This window comes from Eurytemora carolleeae, unplaced genomic scaffold (genome assembly GCF_000591075.1).
Source record: "Eurytemora carolleeae unplaced genomic scaffold, Eaff_2.0 scaffold152, whole genome shotgun sequence".
Classification (NCBI taxonomy): Eukaryota; Metazoa; Arthropoda; class Copepoda; order Calanoida; family Temoridae; genus Eurytemora; species Eurytemora carolleeae.
The window spans coordinates 6211-25133 of record NW_019396057.1 but is presented as its reverse complement, the minus strand read 5'-3'; the positions used below and the strand labels follow the sequence as shown (position 1 = coordinate 25133).

At 32.6% G+C, this 18923-nt stretch overlaps 1 protein-coding gene and 1 long non-coding RNA gene across 2 annotated transcripts in view; one reads left to right on the top strand and one right to left on the bottom strand.

Moving 5' to 3' along the window:
- LOC111707608 (speckle-type POZ protein B) overlaps positions 1–18923 on the top strand; it is a 19887-nt gene extending 964 nt beyond the window's left edge. The window contains exons 3-15 of the mRNA XM_023480744.1: positions 1567–1640; positions 2021–2105; positions 2237–2278; positions 2637–2716; positions 3140–3259; positions 3824–3881; positions 6806–6903; positions 11322–11445; positions 13182–13243; positions 13729–13790; positions 14514–14608; positions 14932–15158; positions 18409–18923. Coding sequence (XP_023336512.1) covers positions 1567–1640; positions 2021–2105; positions 2237–2278; positions 2637–2716; positions 3140–3259; positions 3824–3881; positions 6806–6903; positions 11322–11445; positions 13182–13243; positions 13729–13790; positions 14514–14608; positions 14932–15030 — 999 coding nt within the window. The 3' untranslated portion in view covers positions 15031–15158; positions 18409–18923. The remainder of the gene's footprint in view (positions 1–1566; positions 1641–2020; positions 2106–2236; positions 2279–2636; positions 2717–3139; positions 3260–3823; positions 3882–6805; positions 6904–11321; positions 11446–13181; positions 13244–13728; positions 13791–14513; positions 14609–14931; positions 15159–18408) is intronic.
- On the bottom strand, positions 4160–5831 carry LOC111707619 (uncharacterized). Its single transcript, XR_002766483.1, has 2 exons — positions 5322–5831; positions 4160–4817 (listed from the first exon to the last, which is right to left on the bottom strand). It is a non-coding gene; the product is annotated as an uncharacterized LOC111707619 (long non-coding RNA).

The window sequence follows — 18923 nt, the reverse complement described above, 5'->3', positions numbered from 1 at the left end:
AGATGTCAAATTTAAAATAAAAAGGCAATTAATTGGTAGAGATCGAACGGAAAACCCAAATGTTGGCAAGAGATTAAAGCTCAAGTACTCACTAAGAAGCCTTAAGCCATCCCTGCAAAGTATACATGTGTATTTATAGTATTTATTTTCAGACAAAAAATACAAAATAATAATGTATGATGGTTCAGCTTAAAATAAAACACGAAAGAAAATTTATTATGGGCCAATTGAAAATAGAATGTTTTGTATTTGTTGAAACAAAGTATACAATTACATATTGAAATCTCAACTAAATATACATTCACTAGCCTTAGAGGGCGCTTCGCGCCCATCTTCTAAATTAATTGTGAACATGTTCTCTTTGTGTACATCGTAAAACAAAACAAAAATAATTCGCGGATTTTCACAAAAAATTTCGTGGATTTTCAAAATTTTCAAAAATTTAATTATGATCAAATTTTGATGGAGACAAATATTTGAAATTTTGATCATTCATAAACCTTCCCTGTGGTCACGTGATGTCCCACAAAAGATTTGGGCCCGATCGGTTAAGCCGTTTTGGCGTTTATTGGATACTAACAGACAAACAAACAAACAAACAAACAGACAGACAAGCCAAATTTATATATAGATTGTGCATTTACAAGTAGATAATTAGTCAGCACTTAAATAATCAAAACATTTTTAGGACTGTATTCATTGAACTTATAGATATTAAATACATATTGACTGTAGTAGACTTTGACATCTACCATTAGCAAAAGTTTGTGAACCCATACTCGTTGACTGTAGTAGACTTTGACATCCATCAATATCAAATGGTGAGAACCCATACTCTTTGACTGTAGTAGACTTTGACATCTTCCATTAGCAAAAGGTCTGAACCCATTCTTGTTGACTGTAGTAGACTTTGATATCTACCATTAAAAAAGGGTGTAAACCATTACTCGTTGACTGTAGTAGACTGTAGTAGACTATGACATCCATCATTAGCAAAGGGTGTGAACCCATACTCGTTGACTGTAGTAGACTTTGACATCTACCACTAGCAAAGGGTGTGACTGTGAACCCATTCTTGTTGACTGTAGTAGACTTTGAAATCCACCATTAGCAAAGGGTGTAAACCCATTCTTGTGGACTGTAGTAGACTTTGACTTCCACCATTAGCAAAGGGTGTGAACCCATAGGCCATACTTGTTGACTGTAGTAGACTTTGACATCTACCATTAGCAAAGGGTGTGAACCCATACTCGTGGACTGTAGTAGACTTTGACATCTATCATTAGCAAAGGGTGTGAATCCATACTCGTTGACTGTAGTAGACTTTGACATATACCATTAGCAAAGGGTGTGAATCCATACTCGTTGACTGTAGTAGACTTTTAAATCTACCATTAGCAAAGGGTGTAAACCCATTTGACAGTAAAAAGGTTATATAAGGTTTGCGGCCCTGGCCTAGTCCCGAATATATTCTGCAAGCATTATGCATACTTTCTCTCAGATAGAGGAGGTGTTGACACCTCAACTGCTTTCTAATTTCTGGTACAATGAAAATTGAACCTTTAGATGGAGATGGAAAACGGCGAAGAGCTGAAGTCCGGCGTCTTTGCAATCCGGACCAAGGACAGACACACAGACTGGTGAGAAGTTTAAAGTTTAAGCTTAACACTACCTTTAAAGGGTTGTTTTCGCGAAAAATAAGGGGGTATAGGCTTACGGCGAAAAAATAAGCGCTTTTGATCGCTACTACTCTTACTTCTGTCTGTTGCGTCTATTAGAAGAAAATTGTTAAAAACGACTCATACAACGTAGCGTCCATACAATTTCTAAAAGTTGCAACATTCAACTCGGATCGTAAAATAATCAATTAAATTCCAAACAAATTATTCAGATATTGCAAACAATAGTCATCGATTATTTTTCGACGCATTCATATAAAGTAAATATTTATAATGTTTTTGATCTTTTTTTAAAAAACAGTCCCTTTAAGCTGAGACGATTGATTGATTGATATATTAAGGTTTATGAGAATAAATCCCAACGGCGAAGAAAAGTCTTGCAAAGGTTTTGTTTCCCTTTTCCTCTACAAAGATGGAGTTTGTGAGGTAATTAATTATCATTATCTATTAAAATTCGATGTATTTCAACTTGAGATACACGTCAAACTACGAGGCTTTTTAATTTTATTATAAAATACAATTCATTTTCAACAAGTTAGTTAAATTTTTCTATTTAGGTTCCGATAAACGCCGACATAATTTTCAACATAATAGACAAGGAATAATTCAGTCAGATGTTTTCTCTTCAGTCTTAAGACTTGATATTAAGTCGCAAACTATAAATCGGACCTATTTTTACAGAAATGATTTGAAAATTAGAACAACAACAATTTTAAGATATATTTTTTTAAACACTTGAAGAATAAATTAAAGATATAACTATTCCATTTATTGTAAACCAGCAACAAAGAGTAAGTCAGCATTGACTGCCAAGTGCCAATGTTTAGTAGTCATAATTATCAGCCAGAATGATAAAAAAAAACCTTTTGTGGGTAAAAAAAAATTAATTACGCAAGAATTATTTCTTTAAACAATTCAAAAATTGAGAGAAAGATTGAAGACTGCATTGAATCAAAGGATGGAAATAAAACGCGAGCGAAGAGATGTGAATACGTTTTCGAGAAGAATCTTCAGAGTGATAACAGAGGGTTTGCCAAGTAAGTTTTTTCAATAACTTGTTTATTATATTCCTGAAAATTTGAATTCCCCCTTCAGAAAAATAATGTGAAATTATAAATCTGAGGAACGATAAAGATATTCAAAGCCTGATAATCTTGGACGGCAATTATAAAATTAATTTCATCCCAAAGACAAATATAAATTTTTGATAAGTGGCTTGAGGTTTTATATTTAATGAATAGAGAGAATTAGTTGAAACGCAAAGATGTAGTTGAACCACTTCTCATCATTTTAACCCGGCGCACTATGTCTAAGCAATTCAACAACGTCTACGCTGTACAACAATGTATACAATGCCATTGCGGTCCAACTACGTTTTAGCGGTTTTACAATGTTAAAAACGGTTCAACTACGTCTATGTGGTTCAACTATTTCTCGTTGTTCATTAAATCTGGTTGCAGATTTGTGTCGCACACTGAGCTGAAGCACCCTCAGCTGAACCTGCTCCCCAACGATACCCTCACCATCCTCTGCGAGATCTCCATTACGGGGGACAACATCGTCACCAGCGGATCTTCAAAGTTTGTAAACTAATAATCTTAGAAATATTTTATGATGTTTAATATATTAGGGTTTCTGGGCGCTTCGGGCCCATCTTCTATTTTATTTCAATTGTGAACATTTTTTCTTTTATTGTAAAACAAAAACTTTAAAAAAAGTTCGCGGATTTTATAAAAAAAAATCGTGGATTCTCAAAATTTAATTAAATTCGAATTTTGTTGGAGGCTATTTTTTGAAATTTTAATCATCCATACATCTTCCCTGGGGTCTTGTGAGGTCCCACACTTCATTAAACATTCAGAGTCCGTAGTATTATCCGGGAACTTATGAATGAGATGAACTGCTTTTCTTAAACTTTTGAACTTCGTTAGATTTTTAGATAATGAAAATCGTCAGCTAATACAAATTGATAATATTTTATTGGTTAAATTATTAAAAATTGTTTATTTTGTTGGTTAAATTAATAAAAATTGTTAACATTTTTAACACAATGCTTAACTTTTCTTGTACATTTTCTAATTTTACAGAACTATTTACAAACCTGAACAATATCTGTTCCATGTTACTAATATTTTATATTTTAGGCCTGTATATAATCATTCTAAAGCTAAACCGGCAGAAACTGTAAACAGGCTGTCACAGGTAAAAAATATTTTTTCTTTAAGTAAAGAAGATGTTAACTTTTCATGGAGCTAGTTTTACCCTTAAAATGATTTCCTAGACGAAAATTGCGGCTTGATTAAATTTGATTTTTTAACCTTCTCTTAACAGATTTGTTGTGTGATAATAACACCATTTTTGAGGAAGTATACTGCACACTGTTAAACATACGGACAATATGTTTTTCAAAATATGAAACATTAAATGTTGATTTAATATTCAGTGATGGTGATGGACCAAACCTCTGTAGAGTAAAAAAGTAGATGTTAGTTCCACATTTATTGAAAATATATTTCGGTCTGGGTTGACCCTCGTCAGTTCCCCTCAATAACAATTTAAAGAGGAAAAGTTACAAATATACCTTGCATTTTTTTTGGCAGGGGGTTATTGTAAGACTAAAACGAACTCCACAACATCTTCTTTAACAATACTGTTGTTGAAATCCATGTTGTCTTTAAATATGTTTTTCTTTGAATTTCAGTTTGTCTTTAGCATTGTTTGCTGTTGCCAGGAGTAGGATAAATGTCTTTTTATTGCGGAATTATTCCTTTCCTTTCATTGTGTATACAGAGTAGATAGAGCACATGTACTGTACTGCACAGTGTTGTACATACACAAACCCAGGAGATAGCTCCGCTGCTGATCTTAACCCCCTCTAATAGAATCAGTTTTCCTCTCACGTTTCTTAAAGTTATCAGATACAGTTGAAGGAAGAGCTGTGGGACGGATTTGAATAGAACCTCTAAGAATCTGTAATCATGGTTGTCAGCTAGACGGTCTCCTAGTTGTTCAACCCCATCCACTAGGAGTAAACAAGGGTGAAGGATGATTTCGCAAAAAGCTGGGTTTCTCCCACAAGTTCGGATCCATTGGAGCAGTTTTACTATTTGAGGCAGGAGCAGGAAAATAATTGATAGCCTGTAAGCACAGTAATATACAATAAAAAGTATACAGGACAAACAGAAAAAAAAATTAAAATCCTCTTTTTATTTATAGCATTGTAAAGATTTGATGAGGAAAATTATGACTATAATTGTTTTAACCTATGTAAGCTCTCCAAGCTATACAGAATTACCCACCAAGGATGAGCCTTTTATATTAGATGCACAGATTAAAAACACCAAGTTTAAAAATTAATTAGGAAACCATTTAGTTTAGAAAATAGATTCTATCACATTCGTTTTGTCGTCTCTGAAGGCTCATTCTTCACATTAACCTTGAACTTGTATAGAATAGAATACCTACTTATTTTCAAAATCAAAGTAATTTTTTAACATCTGTAATAATGTTGTGAGAAAGGCCTTATTTATTTTTTTTCGATAAGCTTTCAAAACTTGCATTTTTTTCTAAAGAACGTAAAAACTGCTTAATTTAGTGCTTCTCAGAACACACAATAAATTATTGTTTAATTTTTGTATATACCCTTTCCTTGCGTAGAACAAATAATGGTGATCAGAGTAAAGAAGTTTAATAAATAATATATCAGATAAAATATCTAGGATTGGCAGGAAAATTCGTAGAACATAAGTCTTAAACTGATACGATCCACACATCGCCTCACAGGCCAGTTCATTGGGTTAAACCCCTTTAACCGTCCTTTTAATAAACGACAAGGAAATTTATTAAGAGTCTATAAGTATCACAAGCCGGTTTAGTGTAGGATGGAACCTTCACATTGTCTCAAAACAGGCCGGTTCATTAAAGAAAATTTTCACTTTCTTATCTGATTGTTTAGTGTAGATAGAATCCGCACATTTTTTCAGAGACCAGTTTATTTAAGAAAAATTTAAACAATCTTAGTTGATTGTTCAATTTAGAATGAACATTTGAACTTTGTGACTAAACAGTTAGTTTAAACATTACTATCTTTGATTCAAGATAACGAAAAACGAAAGATAGATAGATAGATAGATAGATAGATAGATAGATAGATAGATAGATAGATAGATAGATAGATAGATAGATAGATAGATAGATAGATAGATTGAAAGAAAGAAAGAAAGAAAGAAGGAAAGAAGGAAAGAAGGAAAGAAGGAAAGAAGGAAAGAAGGAAAGAAGGAAAGAAGGAAAGAAGGAAAGAAGGAAAGAAGGAAAGAAGGAACATTTATTGCATCTAGATATAAATACATAATGAAAAACGAATTTATTAAAAACGAGTTTATTAAAGAAAAAAAACTTGGTCTTCTCTGGTTCCAGAATCCGAAACTAGTGACATGCGGATTTTATAATACCACGGGCAGCCGTGGTACATTTGAATTTCCGAGCAGGGTCAACCTTTCGGTCCCAGTTTGTACTGTATTGCCCGGACATTGGGTAAATAAAGCAGAAACTCGGTAGGACTAGCCGGTGCAACAAGGTTGACGCGGTCAGACTTTGGGTTGAATATACTTTTACTAATGGGTCAGGGGTGCGGGATACCCTTTCATCCTCTTCACTGTTTTATTAGCTGAAGGGCCCAGCGTTGCCCATAAAACAAAACAAAAAATTTAAATGTTTTTATTTTTTATTTTAAATCGAATTATTATTTATCCTTTGTCATACCCCTGACTATCCATGAGTATCCACAAAAAAAATCATTCTATTCGGTCCATCTGTTTAGCCGGCTATATAGAACTTTTATACGAATGTCTTGTTTTATTTTATTGATTGTTAAGGATATCTCTTCTATACTTGATATTGGATGATTCTCTGACTTCTCTTTCTGCATATGAAAGGAAAAATGTTCGGGGTGCAAAAAAAAAGTGCAAAAAAATTGCAAAAAAATTGCAAAAAAATGAGCTAAAACGCGGAAGCTGAGAGAAAATCTCAAAATTTTAAATGATTTCATTTGTTAGTTTTTATTGCTGTTAAAAAAAAATTGTCGTGTTTATTTTTGTTTTCATCATGTTTGATTAAATGCTGTTTAGGATATTTCATCTATACTTGATACTGGACGATTCTCTGACTGCACCGTATCCGTGGATAACAGGGAGTTTCAGTGCCACAAGAATATCCTCTCCGCCAGGTTCGAATTTTCATATTTTTATTCCTCTAGAAATTATAAGTATAAGTTAGTTTCTGGGCCCGACTAACAAAGAATGGTTGTTTTAATTGTGTAATGTGTAATCTATGATCTGATAAAAGTGTTTAAAGCCTCTTTTAACATTATACAAAAAAAAATTTCTTAAACTTTTCTCTTTTTTTCAACAAAGTTTGTGTAATTTTATAATTTAATTCCTCTAGAAAGCAAAAAAAGTCGTAAGTTAGTTTCTGGGCCAGACTAATAAAGAATGAATTTTTAAAATAGCGTAATCCGTAATGTATTCTTACAGAGAATGGTTCAAAGGGACAGACCGGCTATGTAAGGTAGTTGAACTGAATATGCAGTGTTGTGGACAAATTCTTTAGTTTTCATTTGAGACATTTGAGACATATACAACTTTTCCACGATGTATAATTTATCAGTGTTTGAGTGCATAGTCGACGTTCATACTCTTGGATTTGGGTGGGTACTTTTTCAGACTCAGTTTTTTAAAATTAGTAAAATTAGTGCTCAGATCAGGGAGTTCCTGAACAGTCTATTAGTTGGATCTGCTCTACTCCCTGCTGTATTGGAGAAAATGGAGAACCTCTATAAACTTTCTGATAGTTGTAACGTGGAGATTCTGTTCTCCTGGATTAGAGTTGGGATTGCAGCAAGGAATATACAACAGTTCAATCAGGATAAACCACATTTAAAACAGGCTTAATATGTTAATTTTAAAAAATGAGTAAATCGAGAATCCATAGGATGGCCATTCTAGGTAATTAAACCCGAGATGAATAGAACATTTTTTTGGAAAAAGCCTGTTACTAAAAAATTATATTTCTGATGAAAAGCAAATGGGTAACTGTGGTGTCGGAGGATGTGTCAATTAGCTAAACAATCCAGAGATGACTTCAAGGATGTACACTGATTGGAAGATTTAAGCCTAAATAACTTTCCAGAAGAAATTCTGCGCCAATGCATTTTTCGAAATTTATTATTTTTACAGTAAATAACGACGACGAAAAATAAAGTAAAAATTATACAGTACACTAATTAGATGGTTAGGAACATATTTCTAAAAAGAAATTTGTCAATAAATCAATGTTAGAATCAATTATTTCGTTTTCATCCTCACATTGAATTTCTTATTTTCTATGAATTTATTCGCAGATTTCTACAAATTCTTCAAATGTCGTCTTTTCAATAATAATTCCAGAACATCTTTGTGAATAATGAGAAAATAGAAACTAATAATTGAACAAAATTACTTATTTTCGATGATAAAATTAATTTTTATTTCATCTTGTTCCTAAACAACTAATTAGATTATGTAGAATTTTGTTTACATTTTTTGTCGTAGTAATTTAATAATTGAAAAACCAATTCTGAAAATGTATCCACCCAAAAGTACGATTTTGAACGTCGACTTTGCGCTCAAACTCAGGAATTACAGATTTTTAAAAAGTTGTAAATGTCTCAAATGAAAACTAAAGAATTTGTCCACAACACTGCATACTCAGTTCAACTACCTTACATAGCCGGTCTGTCCCTTAAAGTAAATACTGTAAATACGACCTGAAAAAAAAATATGAATATCCCGAGGTTTAATTGGGTCGTCTTCTATAAGCACAGTCAATAACTCATTTAATAATTTTGTAAATAACGAAAAAAGTTAAAGTCGGAGGGGATCATAAATATAAGGAAACAGACAGGATAAATTCTGTACAGTCATCCCTGAAGTATCATTCTTTGTGTGAAACATATCTGTTAAATATTCAAAAGCTCTTTTGATATCGTACTATTAGTTTTACTTTTTTACTGGTTGGATTTTTTTTTAACAAAATTTGTTTGTTTTTGTCTGACCAAGATTTAATTCTACCAACAATATAAAGAAGAGATTTAACTATGTTTGGTTTGCGTTTTTAATGTATTTTTATTATGGATTTTGATGATTATGTCGTTAGAACTGAGAGTCAACCCAAACCGAAAATTATATATTTTATGTAGAACATACTTTTTTCTTACCTACAGTGAGAACCAAAAAACTGTGCAATAAGATGACGGCAGTAAATTATTAATGAAAAGCAAACAATTTTACCAGAAGCTTGGGTCTGTTTCCGCTGCACATTTGCTGTGTCTCATGTTCGTAGGACTTACCAGACCTTACTTAAATATATGACCTATAATACCAGACCTTACCTAAATATGACCTATGTTACCAGACCTTACCCAAATATGACCTATGATACCAGACCTTACCTTAATATGACCTATGATACCAGACCTTACCTAAATATGACCTATGATACCAGACCTTACCTAAATATGGCCTATGATACCAGACCTTACCTCAGGGTTCCTCCCAGAGCAAATTTGGGTCAGTTTACCTGACCCAACTGACCTGCCACTTTCAGATTTTAAATTTTTGGGCAAAAATCTGCCCATTTAGGGAAAAAAATTGCCAATTTAGAGAACTAATCTGCCAATTTTGGGGAATAAACCAAATAACGCATAAAATATGCCACAAACATAAACTTAATGTTTAAAATTTGCCACAAAAATTATGAATGAGCTTTAAATCTGCCACAAACATAAACGTAATGCAAAAAATCTGCCACAAAAATTATGAATGAGCTTTAAATCTGCCACAAACATTATCTTAATGCATGAAATCTGCCACAAAACTTATGAATGAGCTTTAAATCTGCCACAAAACTTATGAATGAGCTTTAAATCTGCCACAAACATAACCTTAATGCATGAAATCTGACACAAAAATTATGAACTAGCTTTAAATCTGCCACAAACATAACCTTAATGCATGAAATCTGCCACAAAAATTATGAATGAGCTTATATCTGCCACAAACATAATCTTAATGCATGAAATCTGCCACAAAAACTATGAATGAGCTTTACATCTGCCACAAACATAAACTTAAAGCATGAAATCAGCCACAAAAATTATGAATGAGCTTTAAATCTGCCACAAACATAATCGTAATGCATGAAATCTGCCACAAAAATTATGAATGAGCTTTATATCTGCCACAATCGTAATCTTGATGCATGAAATCTGCCACAAAAATTATGTATGAGCTTTAAATTTGCCACAAACATAATTCTTATGCATGAAATCTGCCAAAAAAAAATAATGAATGAGCTAAAAAAATGGCACAAAATAATGTTAACACATAACAAATGCCCCAAGTTTTCACTGAAAGTATTCAGATACATAAAATCTGCCACAAAAAAAATCACCGATATGGGTAAAATCTGCCAAAAAATAATGTTAACACATAAGAAATTATATATAATTGTATGGACACACCTCTATCTAAAACCAAAAAAAAATTGCCACACATGCAATTGAAGCTTAGAAACTTAAATCCTAAATGCATATAATCTGCCACAAAAATTATTAACAAGCTTAAAATCGGCCACAAAAAAATGCCACAATTGCTATACCAGCTGACACATGCAATCAAAGCTTAGAACTTAAGCCACCTTTAATATTTGGGTGGAGGGAGGGGGCGGTGGATTTTCTAATGATTCCCCTCCCACCATCATGTAGCTGTAAAACCAGTTGCTTGTAGGTCGTTTGTGTAGTTTAGGGGATTTGACGTAGGTCAGAAGTTGAGTATAGCTGATGTGCGTAGGTCTGAGGCGTTTTCTGTTATTGGTTAAAACTATCGGTCTTTAATTGGTTAAATTAAGCGTCACGCATGTATTCCCCCTTTTAAAAGCTAATCAGTGCACGTACATGACTTCACAAAAAATTTTGAACAATAAAATAACAAAAACCCCTAAGTTTCATGAAAAATAGTAATGAAAATCTTAAGGGAGGGACCTGATTATTGACCTTTTTACAACACCAAAACGCTCTATTCTACTACCAAAATCCAAAAAATTTCTCTGCAAGGGGGGCTGCAACCCCCCACCGCAGAAAACTTCTTCGAAGTTTTTGCGGGCTGTGTGTAAATTCTGCCAGTTTTGTATTGTAATTTGTTAAATTAAGCATCACGCATGTATTCTCCCTTTTCAAAAGCTAATCTTTGCACATACTTGACTTAGAAAAAAATTTAAACAATAAAATATTTTTAAAAACCCAAAGTTTCATGAAAAATAATAATGAAAATCTTATAGGAGGGACCTGGTTATTGACCTTTTTACAGCACCAAAACACTCTATTCTACTACCAAAATCCCAACATTTTCTCTGCCACTTTTGCTTTTATCCTGACCTGGGAGGAACCCTGCCTTACCTAATACGACCTGTGATACCAGACCTTACCTAAATATGACCTTGTATCATTTAGCCAGGAAGGTGCTGACGGGCGTGATGTCTAACTCCACTAGGGTTGTCATAATAGATGATTATTCCAGAGTTTTCTGTTTCTTACTGTATTGTTTATAGATCGACTGTGTTTGAAGCAATGTTCACTCATGATATGACGGAGAACCGAAGTTCCCGAGTGTGTATTGAGGACCTGGATCCGGATACAGTTTACGATATGATTTCATACATTTACTCCGGCAGGGTAGGTTTATTTACTTAAAGGAACTCCAATTGTAATTTAAGTGACCTTCCATGCAAATAAAGCAAAGTCCAATTCGCAAAGGTACAGTTAAAAGCTTTGTATTGTGTAGTGTCTATACTGTATATACTGTGTAGTGTTTACTGTGGTCACTGTGGACTGTGTAGTGCATGTATGTAATGTGTATTTTTCAGTGTGTACGTACTGTATACTGTATTCTCCGTACTGTGTGCTGTGTACTAGCTATGTACTGTGTATTGTGTAGTGTGTACTGTGAAGTGTTTACTGTGGACTATGTAGTGCATGTATGTAATGTGTAATTTTTAGTGTGTACGTACTGTATACTGTATTCTCCGTACTGTGTACTGTGTACAAGCTATGTACTGTGTATTGTGTAGTGTGTACTGTGTAGTGTTTACTGTGGACTGTGTAGTGCATGTATGTAATGTGTATTTTTTAGTGTGTACGTACTGTATACTGTATTCTCCGTACTGTGTACTGTGTACTAGCTATGTACTGTGTATTGTGTAGTGTGTACTGTGTATTGTGTAGTGTTTACTGTGGACTGTGTAGTGCACGTATGTAATGTGTATTTTCAGTGTGTACGTACTGTATATTGTATTCTCCGTACTGTGTACTGTGAACTATCTATGTATTGTGTATTGTGTAGTGTGTACTGTGTATTGTGTAGTGTGTGCTGTGTAGTGTTTACTGTGGACTGTGTAGTGCACGTATGTAATGTGTATTTTCAGTGTGTACGTACTGTATACTGAGCCCAAAACTTAAGACAGAGTATCGTTATTAAACCAGTTTTGGAACCTGGGTTTCACGAATGGGGTTAGGTAGTTTTGTGGATAACAATATTTTTGTTATGAAATATTATTTTATTTGGTTTCTTCATATTCGCCATATTTTTTGAATCTCTTAAATCAAAATCTTCAGAAATGTTAAGACCCCAAAAAGGAAACTCGGGAGTTTCGTTCAACGATACTCTTTTAAATTTCGGGCTCTGTATTCTCCGTACTGTGTACTGTGTACTAGCTATGTACTGTGTATTGTGTAGTGTGTACTTGTATTGTGTAGTGTGTACTGTGTAGTGTTTACTGTGGACTGTTTAGTGCACGTATTTAATGTGTATTTTGTAGTGTGTACGTACTGGGTACTGTTTACTGTGTACTGTTTACTGTGTACTTTTTACTGTGTACTGTTTACTGTGTACTGAGTATTGTTTACTCTGTACTGTTTACTGTTTACTGTTTACTGTTTACTGTTTACTGTTTACTGTTTACTGTTTACTGTTTACTGTTTACTGTGTACTGTTTACTGTGTACTGAGTATTGTTTACTCTGTACTGTTTACTGTTTACTGTTTACTGTTTACTGTTTACTGTTTACTGTTTACTGTTTACTGTTTACTTTTTACTTTTTACTGTGTACTGTGTACTGTTTACTGTGTACTGTGTACTGTGTACTGTTTACTGTGTACTGTGTACTGTGTACTGTGTACTGTGTACTGTGTACTGTGTAATGTTTACTGTGTACTGTGAACTGTGTACTGTGTACTGTGTAGTGTGTACTGAGTACTGTGTACTGTGTACTGTACACTGTGTACTGTGTACTGTGTACTGAGTACTGAGTACTGTGTACTGTGTACTGATTACTGTGTACTGTTTACTGTACTGTTTACTGTGTAGTGTTCACTGTGTACTGTGTATGGATTGTACAAAATAAACTATTTAGGTTGTACAGTTAGAACAGAAGGCTGACCGCCTGCTGTCTGCTGCAGAAAAATACGACCTCAGGTCAATTTTGGTTTTTCATGATTGATGAATTTTTTCACATTTTTTATCTTTGCATAAAACTTAAAAAGCAGAGGCCGAATTCTAGGAATTTAAACCGCGTCGCTGAACTGCCAAAAACCGGTTCCAATTGAGCGCTCTAATCTCGAAACACTGAATACAAGTTCAAGTGGAACACTCCATGTTTGAGCCGTGTCTCAAATTTATGACGCAGCTCAAATTCTTTAAATTTGGCCTCTGATTCAGCATTTACGGTCGTTAAACTTATTCTTTACTTTTCTCAGGGCTTCTCGAATACATTTAAAACTTTACAACGCCATTTGCGCGCTAAACATTTATTTCTTTTTCGTTGCTGCATTCATTGATATTTATAATCATATTCATATCAAATTAAAAAAATGTTTTTAACTTAGAAGATACAAAAAAAGAGAAAATATTTTGACTTATTTCAACTTGTTGCAAATTTTTTTATGATGATTCTCGTTTAGGGAGCTGAAATCATTTTGTGAAGCCGCGCTCTGCGAAAACATCAACACTGACAATGTTTTGGGTAACGATATAATTAATTATCAGATTATTTCAGGGGATATTATGTCCAAAACTAACACTTCCATTTTCAAGAGTATATATCTTTAAATCCAAGACGAGTAGAACAAAATTACATCAAAAACACTCCCGTGGTTTTACCTATTCTCAATAAAAATCACAACCGGTTAAAAAGTTCCTGAGTTATGATCGGAAATCCGAACAAACAGACCGACAAAGAAAACGAGAATACTACTTAATTTACGAGGCCTTTAGGGCGCTTTACGACACTTGTCCTTTAAATAATTTTAGTTTTTAACTGTTGCTTTGAAAGTCGGCCATTTTTAATCATTTTCAAAATGTTACGATTTTTTATTCAAATTAGCGCATTTTCATTTTTTCAATTATGAGCATCCACAAACACATTTGTACCCAATTCGATTGAACTGCAATTTTAACATTTATCCATATATTAAAGCAAGACATTCGTATTATTATATATTTTGCCTATAGCCGGCCAAACGGCTGGACCGAATGGGCTGAAACTTTTTGTGGACACTCATTGGTGGCCGTGGGGTGTTTTGGCTTAAAAAAATGATTTTGTATATATATTTTTTAATTTTTCTTTTCTTCCACGGGCAACGCCGGGCCCTTCAGCTAGTTGGATATTAAAAGGCTAACAAACAGACATGACACGCAAGCCAAGTATATATAGATATAGATAATGTATTTAAATGATAATTTGTAGATTTACTGGTTCTTGCTGATCTACACGGAGCTAGCAGTGTGAGGAACTTGGCGCTAAAATTCATCGTTGAGAACGGGAAAGAGATAGTCAGTCAGGTTTACAAATATTAATTTAAAAACTTATAATCTTAATGTGGCTTAGCTTCCAACAAGTCAAATTCCTAACTCTTCCTATATAAAAGACTAACTCCTGAGAATGTGAACGGAAATATATTGGGTAGAAATTGAATTATCCTAAGTTTTCTTATCTGCCATTGAAAAGAGGTATACTTCAAGGTGTTAATAAGTAACTCAATAGGTTTGATTTTTTACTCATGGCATTGGTGGAAAATGGAAGCAATAGGTTGCAAAGTCTTAACAGTAATTCTGCACTAAATTAACCCCGTACTTCGCTTTGATTAATTTTATTTTTTATTTAGATTGGTTGGAGAGAGAAGTTGAAGATGTATCCTGAAATCATGGCTGATATGTTCGAGGCTATGACCAGGATTCCACACAAGCGCCAAAGAATAGGCTAAGCGAATGCGATTACGCAGATTCAGCAACAGATTTAACGCGGCAAACTGTGCAGTCCTTGCGCAATGTCCACTAAATAAACAGTTTAAGCGTTTTCATATGCGTCTATACTAGAGATGTCAACGATAGTGTAACGTAACGTAAAATGTACGTTTCTGTACGTTACGTTACAATAATGTGTAACGTTTGGATATATTCTATATAACGTGAACGTTAAACGTTAACGTTATAGGAGCCCATACCTAACGTTAACGTTAGAGGAATATACCCCCAACGTTAGCGTTTTGTGGAAATGTAACGTTATTTTTCTAATATCTACAAAAAATTTTACCATAACGTAAAGAAATGTTTTGTTTTCAAAGGGAGCTTGAAAGTCTTAACGTTTGAAAAAAGAATTGTGGTTTGATTGAATATCGTAACGAAAGGATTTCTATTTCAAAGTTCAACTTATAAAAAGTGTAACGTTGTATAACTGAAAAATGCATTACTGTTTATGAAAACGTTTTGAAACGTTTTCCCTTAAAGTATAATGAAAAATTCAACGTTGCAGAAATGGGTTATTATTTTAATAAACAGGAAGCGAAAGTTTTTTTTCAGAGTAAAATTTCAATAATGTAACGTATAACATTATTAAAAAAATGTAATTCTGTAAATCAAAACGTTTCATAACGTTTCTTTGAATACTAAATTGATTAATCTAACGTTAGATATATGTCTGATGAAAATGTTGTTCATAAAACGTTAGACTATGAGGGCTGAGTTTTAATTTCAAAAGCGTAACAATAATTCTGTCAATCAAAGCAAAGACTTATGGTTTATCATTTGAAGTTTAAAGAAAATGAGTTTATGCCAAAAACTCTAATTTTCATTTAATATATCTTTGCAACCCGATGTCGTAGACCATTAATATTGAAATATACAAGGTTTAAACCATCGGGTTAGAAAGATATAGGGATTAGTGAATTTGTAAAAAAAAATTAGTTCTTTTCTAAAGTGTAAACGAGTTTTTTTGTAACATGCTATTAGTGAAAATTCAAATCTTATAAATGTTTCTTGGACATTTAAGTTTTTGATTTGCCATTGTTTGATAAAGCTTACTAGAACTCTGGAAAAGGAAGACGACATTAAGAAATTTTACATATGCATTTTCTGTTCTAAAGCAAATGATTTACTAATTGCAAAAAAATAAACTTATTAAGTGGAACGGGTCTGTGAACAAACACAATTGCTATGTTTCATGTTTATTTGACTACTTGAAATCATAACTTCAGTTGGCATGGTTCATGTTTAGGTTGAAAAATTTAAAAATGTAGATACTTACTAAAATGCAACAATATTTTATCAAATCGAAAATGCGTGTTATGTTTTATTCATCAATGGATTTTTATGAAACTTTAGAATAGAAAAAAACTGATTTTTTAATCGATTTTTTTTAAAAAGAAAAAATGGTAAATAATTTTATTTCGCGTTGTTTGTGTTAAAAAAAATTAGCACTTGTCTTACTATATTTGATATTTTTAACCCCAAACATGAACTCTGAAAACATTTTCATTGTGGTTTGAAAACTAAAGCTAATGCCGCTTTTTTACTCACTTTGTAAGTAACATAAAAAAAAACACAAAAAGAACTAAAAATTCGCCGCAAATCTTTGCAAGCTGGTGTTGTAGACTTTTGATATTTCAAGCTATGACTTCTGTTAGATAAGAATGTCTAAAGGAATTGCAAGTTGTTCACAATCTTATATTTCTAATCCCTATATCTTTGCTACCCAATGTTGTAGACCTTAGATATTTTAAACTAAGAATTCTGTTAGATACAGGGTGTCCCACATCAAATTAGACCGCGTCAATGGGTCTAAATTACGATTTGAGGGACAAATCAGAAAATTTAAGAAGGAATAATTTAGAAAAATTAATAAGGCTAATAGAAATTTTTTTGGCAAAAAATGCTAGATTTTTCGAGTATTATGTGCGTATTTAGGTGTTAAAGATTGGAGATAATCTAATATGGTATGGGACGCTCTGTAGAAGAAAAGGGTCAGTCTGCATTGCGTAAAAAAAAAATTAACCCTAAATTAATCTAAATTAATTTAGAACTACTGCTCCACATGCAAAAGTGGTTTGCCTTGCCGAATTTTAACTCATTTTATGAAGTGTCCAAAAACATGTATATTTTTTAAGATCGTCAAAAACACGATGATAATTTCAAGTGATCCTCCATTTAAAGAGGGCCATGCTCGATTCCCAATGATAACTTGTATACCTTTATCTGATTAATTATTGAAAATTAGGAGTGTTTTCATGTCTTGTATCTTGCAAAAAATAAATATGATACATCATTTTCTAGGAAATGTCATGCTGAATTCAGATTCGAAAACCATTTTTAAATATATTAAAATCTAAAGAAGTTATGGCCAAATAACGGTACTAAATTCCGGTTTTAAAGCTTTTTAATGTTTTTTATGAGTTTTTTAGCTCTGACTCTCTCAATTTTCAATTTTTTTAAATGCTTTTCAGATTTGAATTTAGCATTGAATTTCCAAGAAAATGATGTTAAGCATGAAAATAAAAAATAAAATTTTTTTTGTGGCCTTACGGTGAAAACGCAGGGACTTCCGGTGGGCGGTTGGCTCTATTCCAATATTGATCACCCCTACTGGACAATGGACATGCCACTCCATAAATGTCACTTGAAATTACGTCTCTAGTCCCTTCAAGACGCACTTTGAGTTGAAAGTCTAATGCTAAAAACTTTCATTTACAAATTTTAAAAATCCTTAAACATAATAATATTATAACATCTTTATATTGCATAATGCATATTCTTCAGCACATTCTCTAAAAAGGTTAACAATACAACAGCAACGTACAGGGTGAGTAAAAATATGTAATTATCACGGAAAAAATCTGTCAATGCTTTCATTTAGAGACAATATTATTTTCATAAAGTGTAACGTAAGAAACATTAAGGCTTGAACATTTTAATACAACGCAATGTATAGAACATTTTTTTAAATCTTTCTTAAAAACGAAACGAATAAATAGTTTTGATTGTCAGTAGTAAAAAGTGTAACAAAAAAGTTTTCACAAAAACGTTTCGATAAATCGTAACGTAAGAAAAGGTGCATTTTAGTAAAATTTCTGAACTTAATTAAAAGAGTTTATATTGGAAAAGTTAAGATAAAACGTAACGGAGCTTACTATTTTTTCAATAACATAAAGCTTAACGTTGTATAAGTGCAGAAAATTCATTACGTAACGTTACTCTATACCATAAAATTTCATAATGTGCAACTTAACGTTTCAAACGTTAATACTTTTGATGAACACTATCGTAACGAAAGCTAAAATCTAGAAAAATCAAAACGTTGACATCTCTAGTCTATACTCTATCTATTGTAATGATACATTGCTCCAAAATTATTTTGCTGGTTGTCCCAATTACAATTAAGTGATAATTGAGAATTTATGATAAGATTTTCTAGAAATTAGATTTTTTTTCAATCGTCACTCAATTACAATGTTTATAATGACACCAGTTACTAAAATCTGTCTATATATTCAATTTTATTTTATAATTCTGAATATTAAATCTNGTAGTTTTTAGGGGCCAAGTTGTGAGTTACATAATTTCAACTGGATAGTGAATATACTTTCCAATCTTCTTATTAAAAACTTATTAAAAACTTTCAAACATCTAAAAACTTCTTGTTTTTATCAATGCTGAAATTCGTTTTTATACAAAAAAGTTTAGAGATGAAAAAAATTTTAAAGTTGCACAGATGATTGATTGTACGATATATATTCCTGTATTGTCATCAAGTATTAATACTAAATTTAAAGTAAAATATTGTGATCAATAATTCGAATATTAACATAATATATTGTTGTGAAAA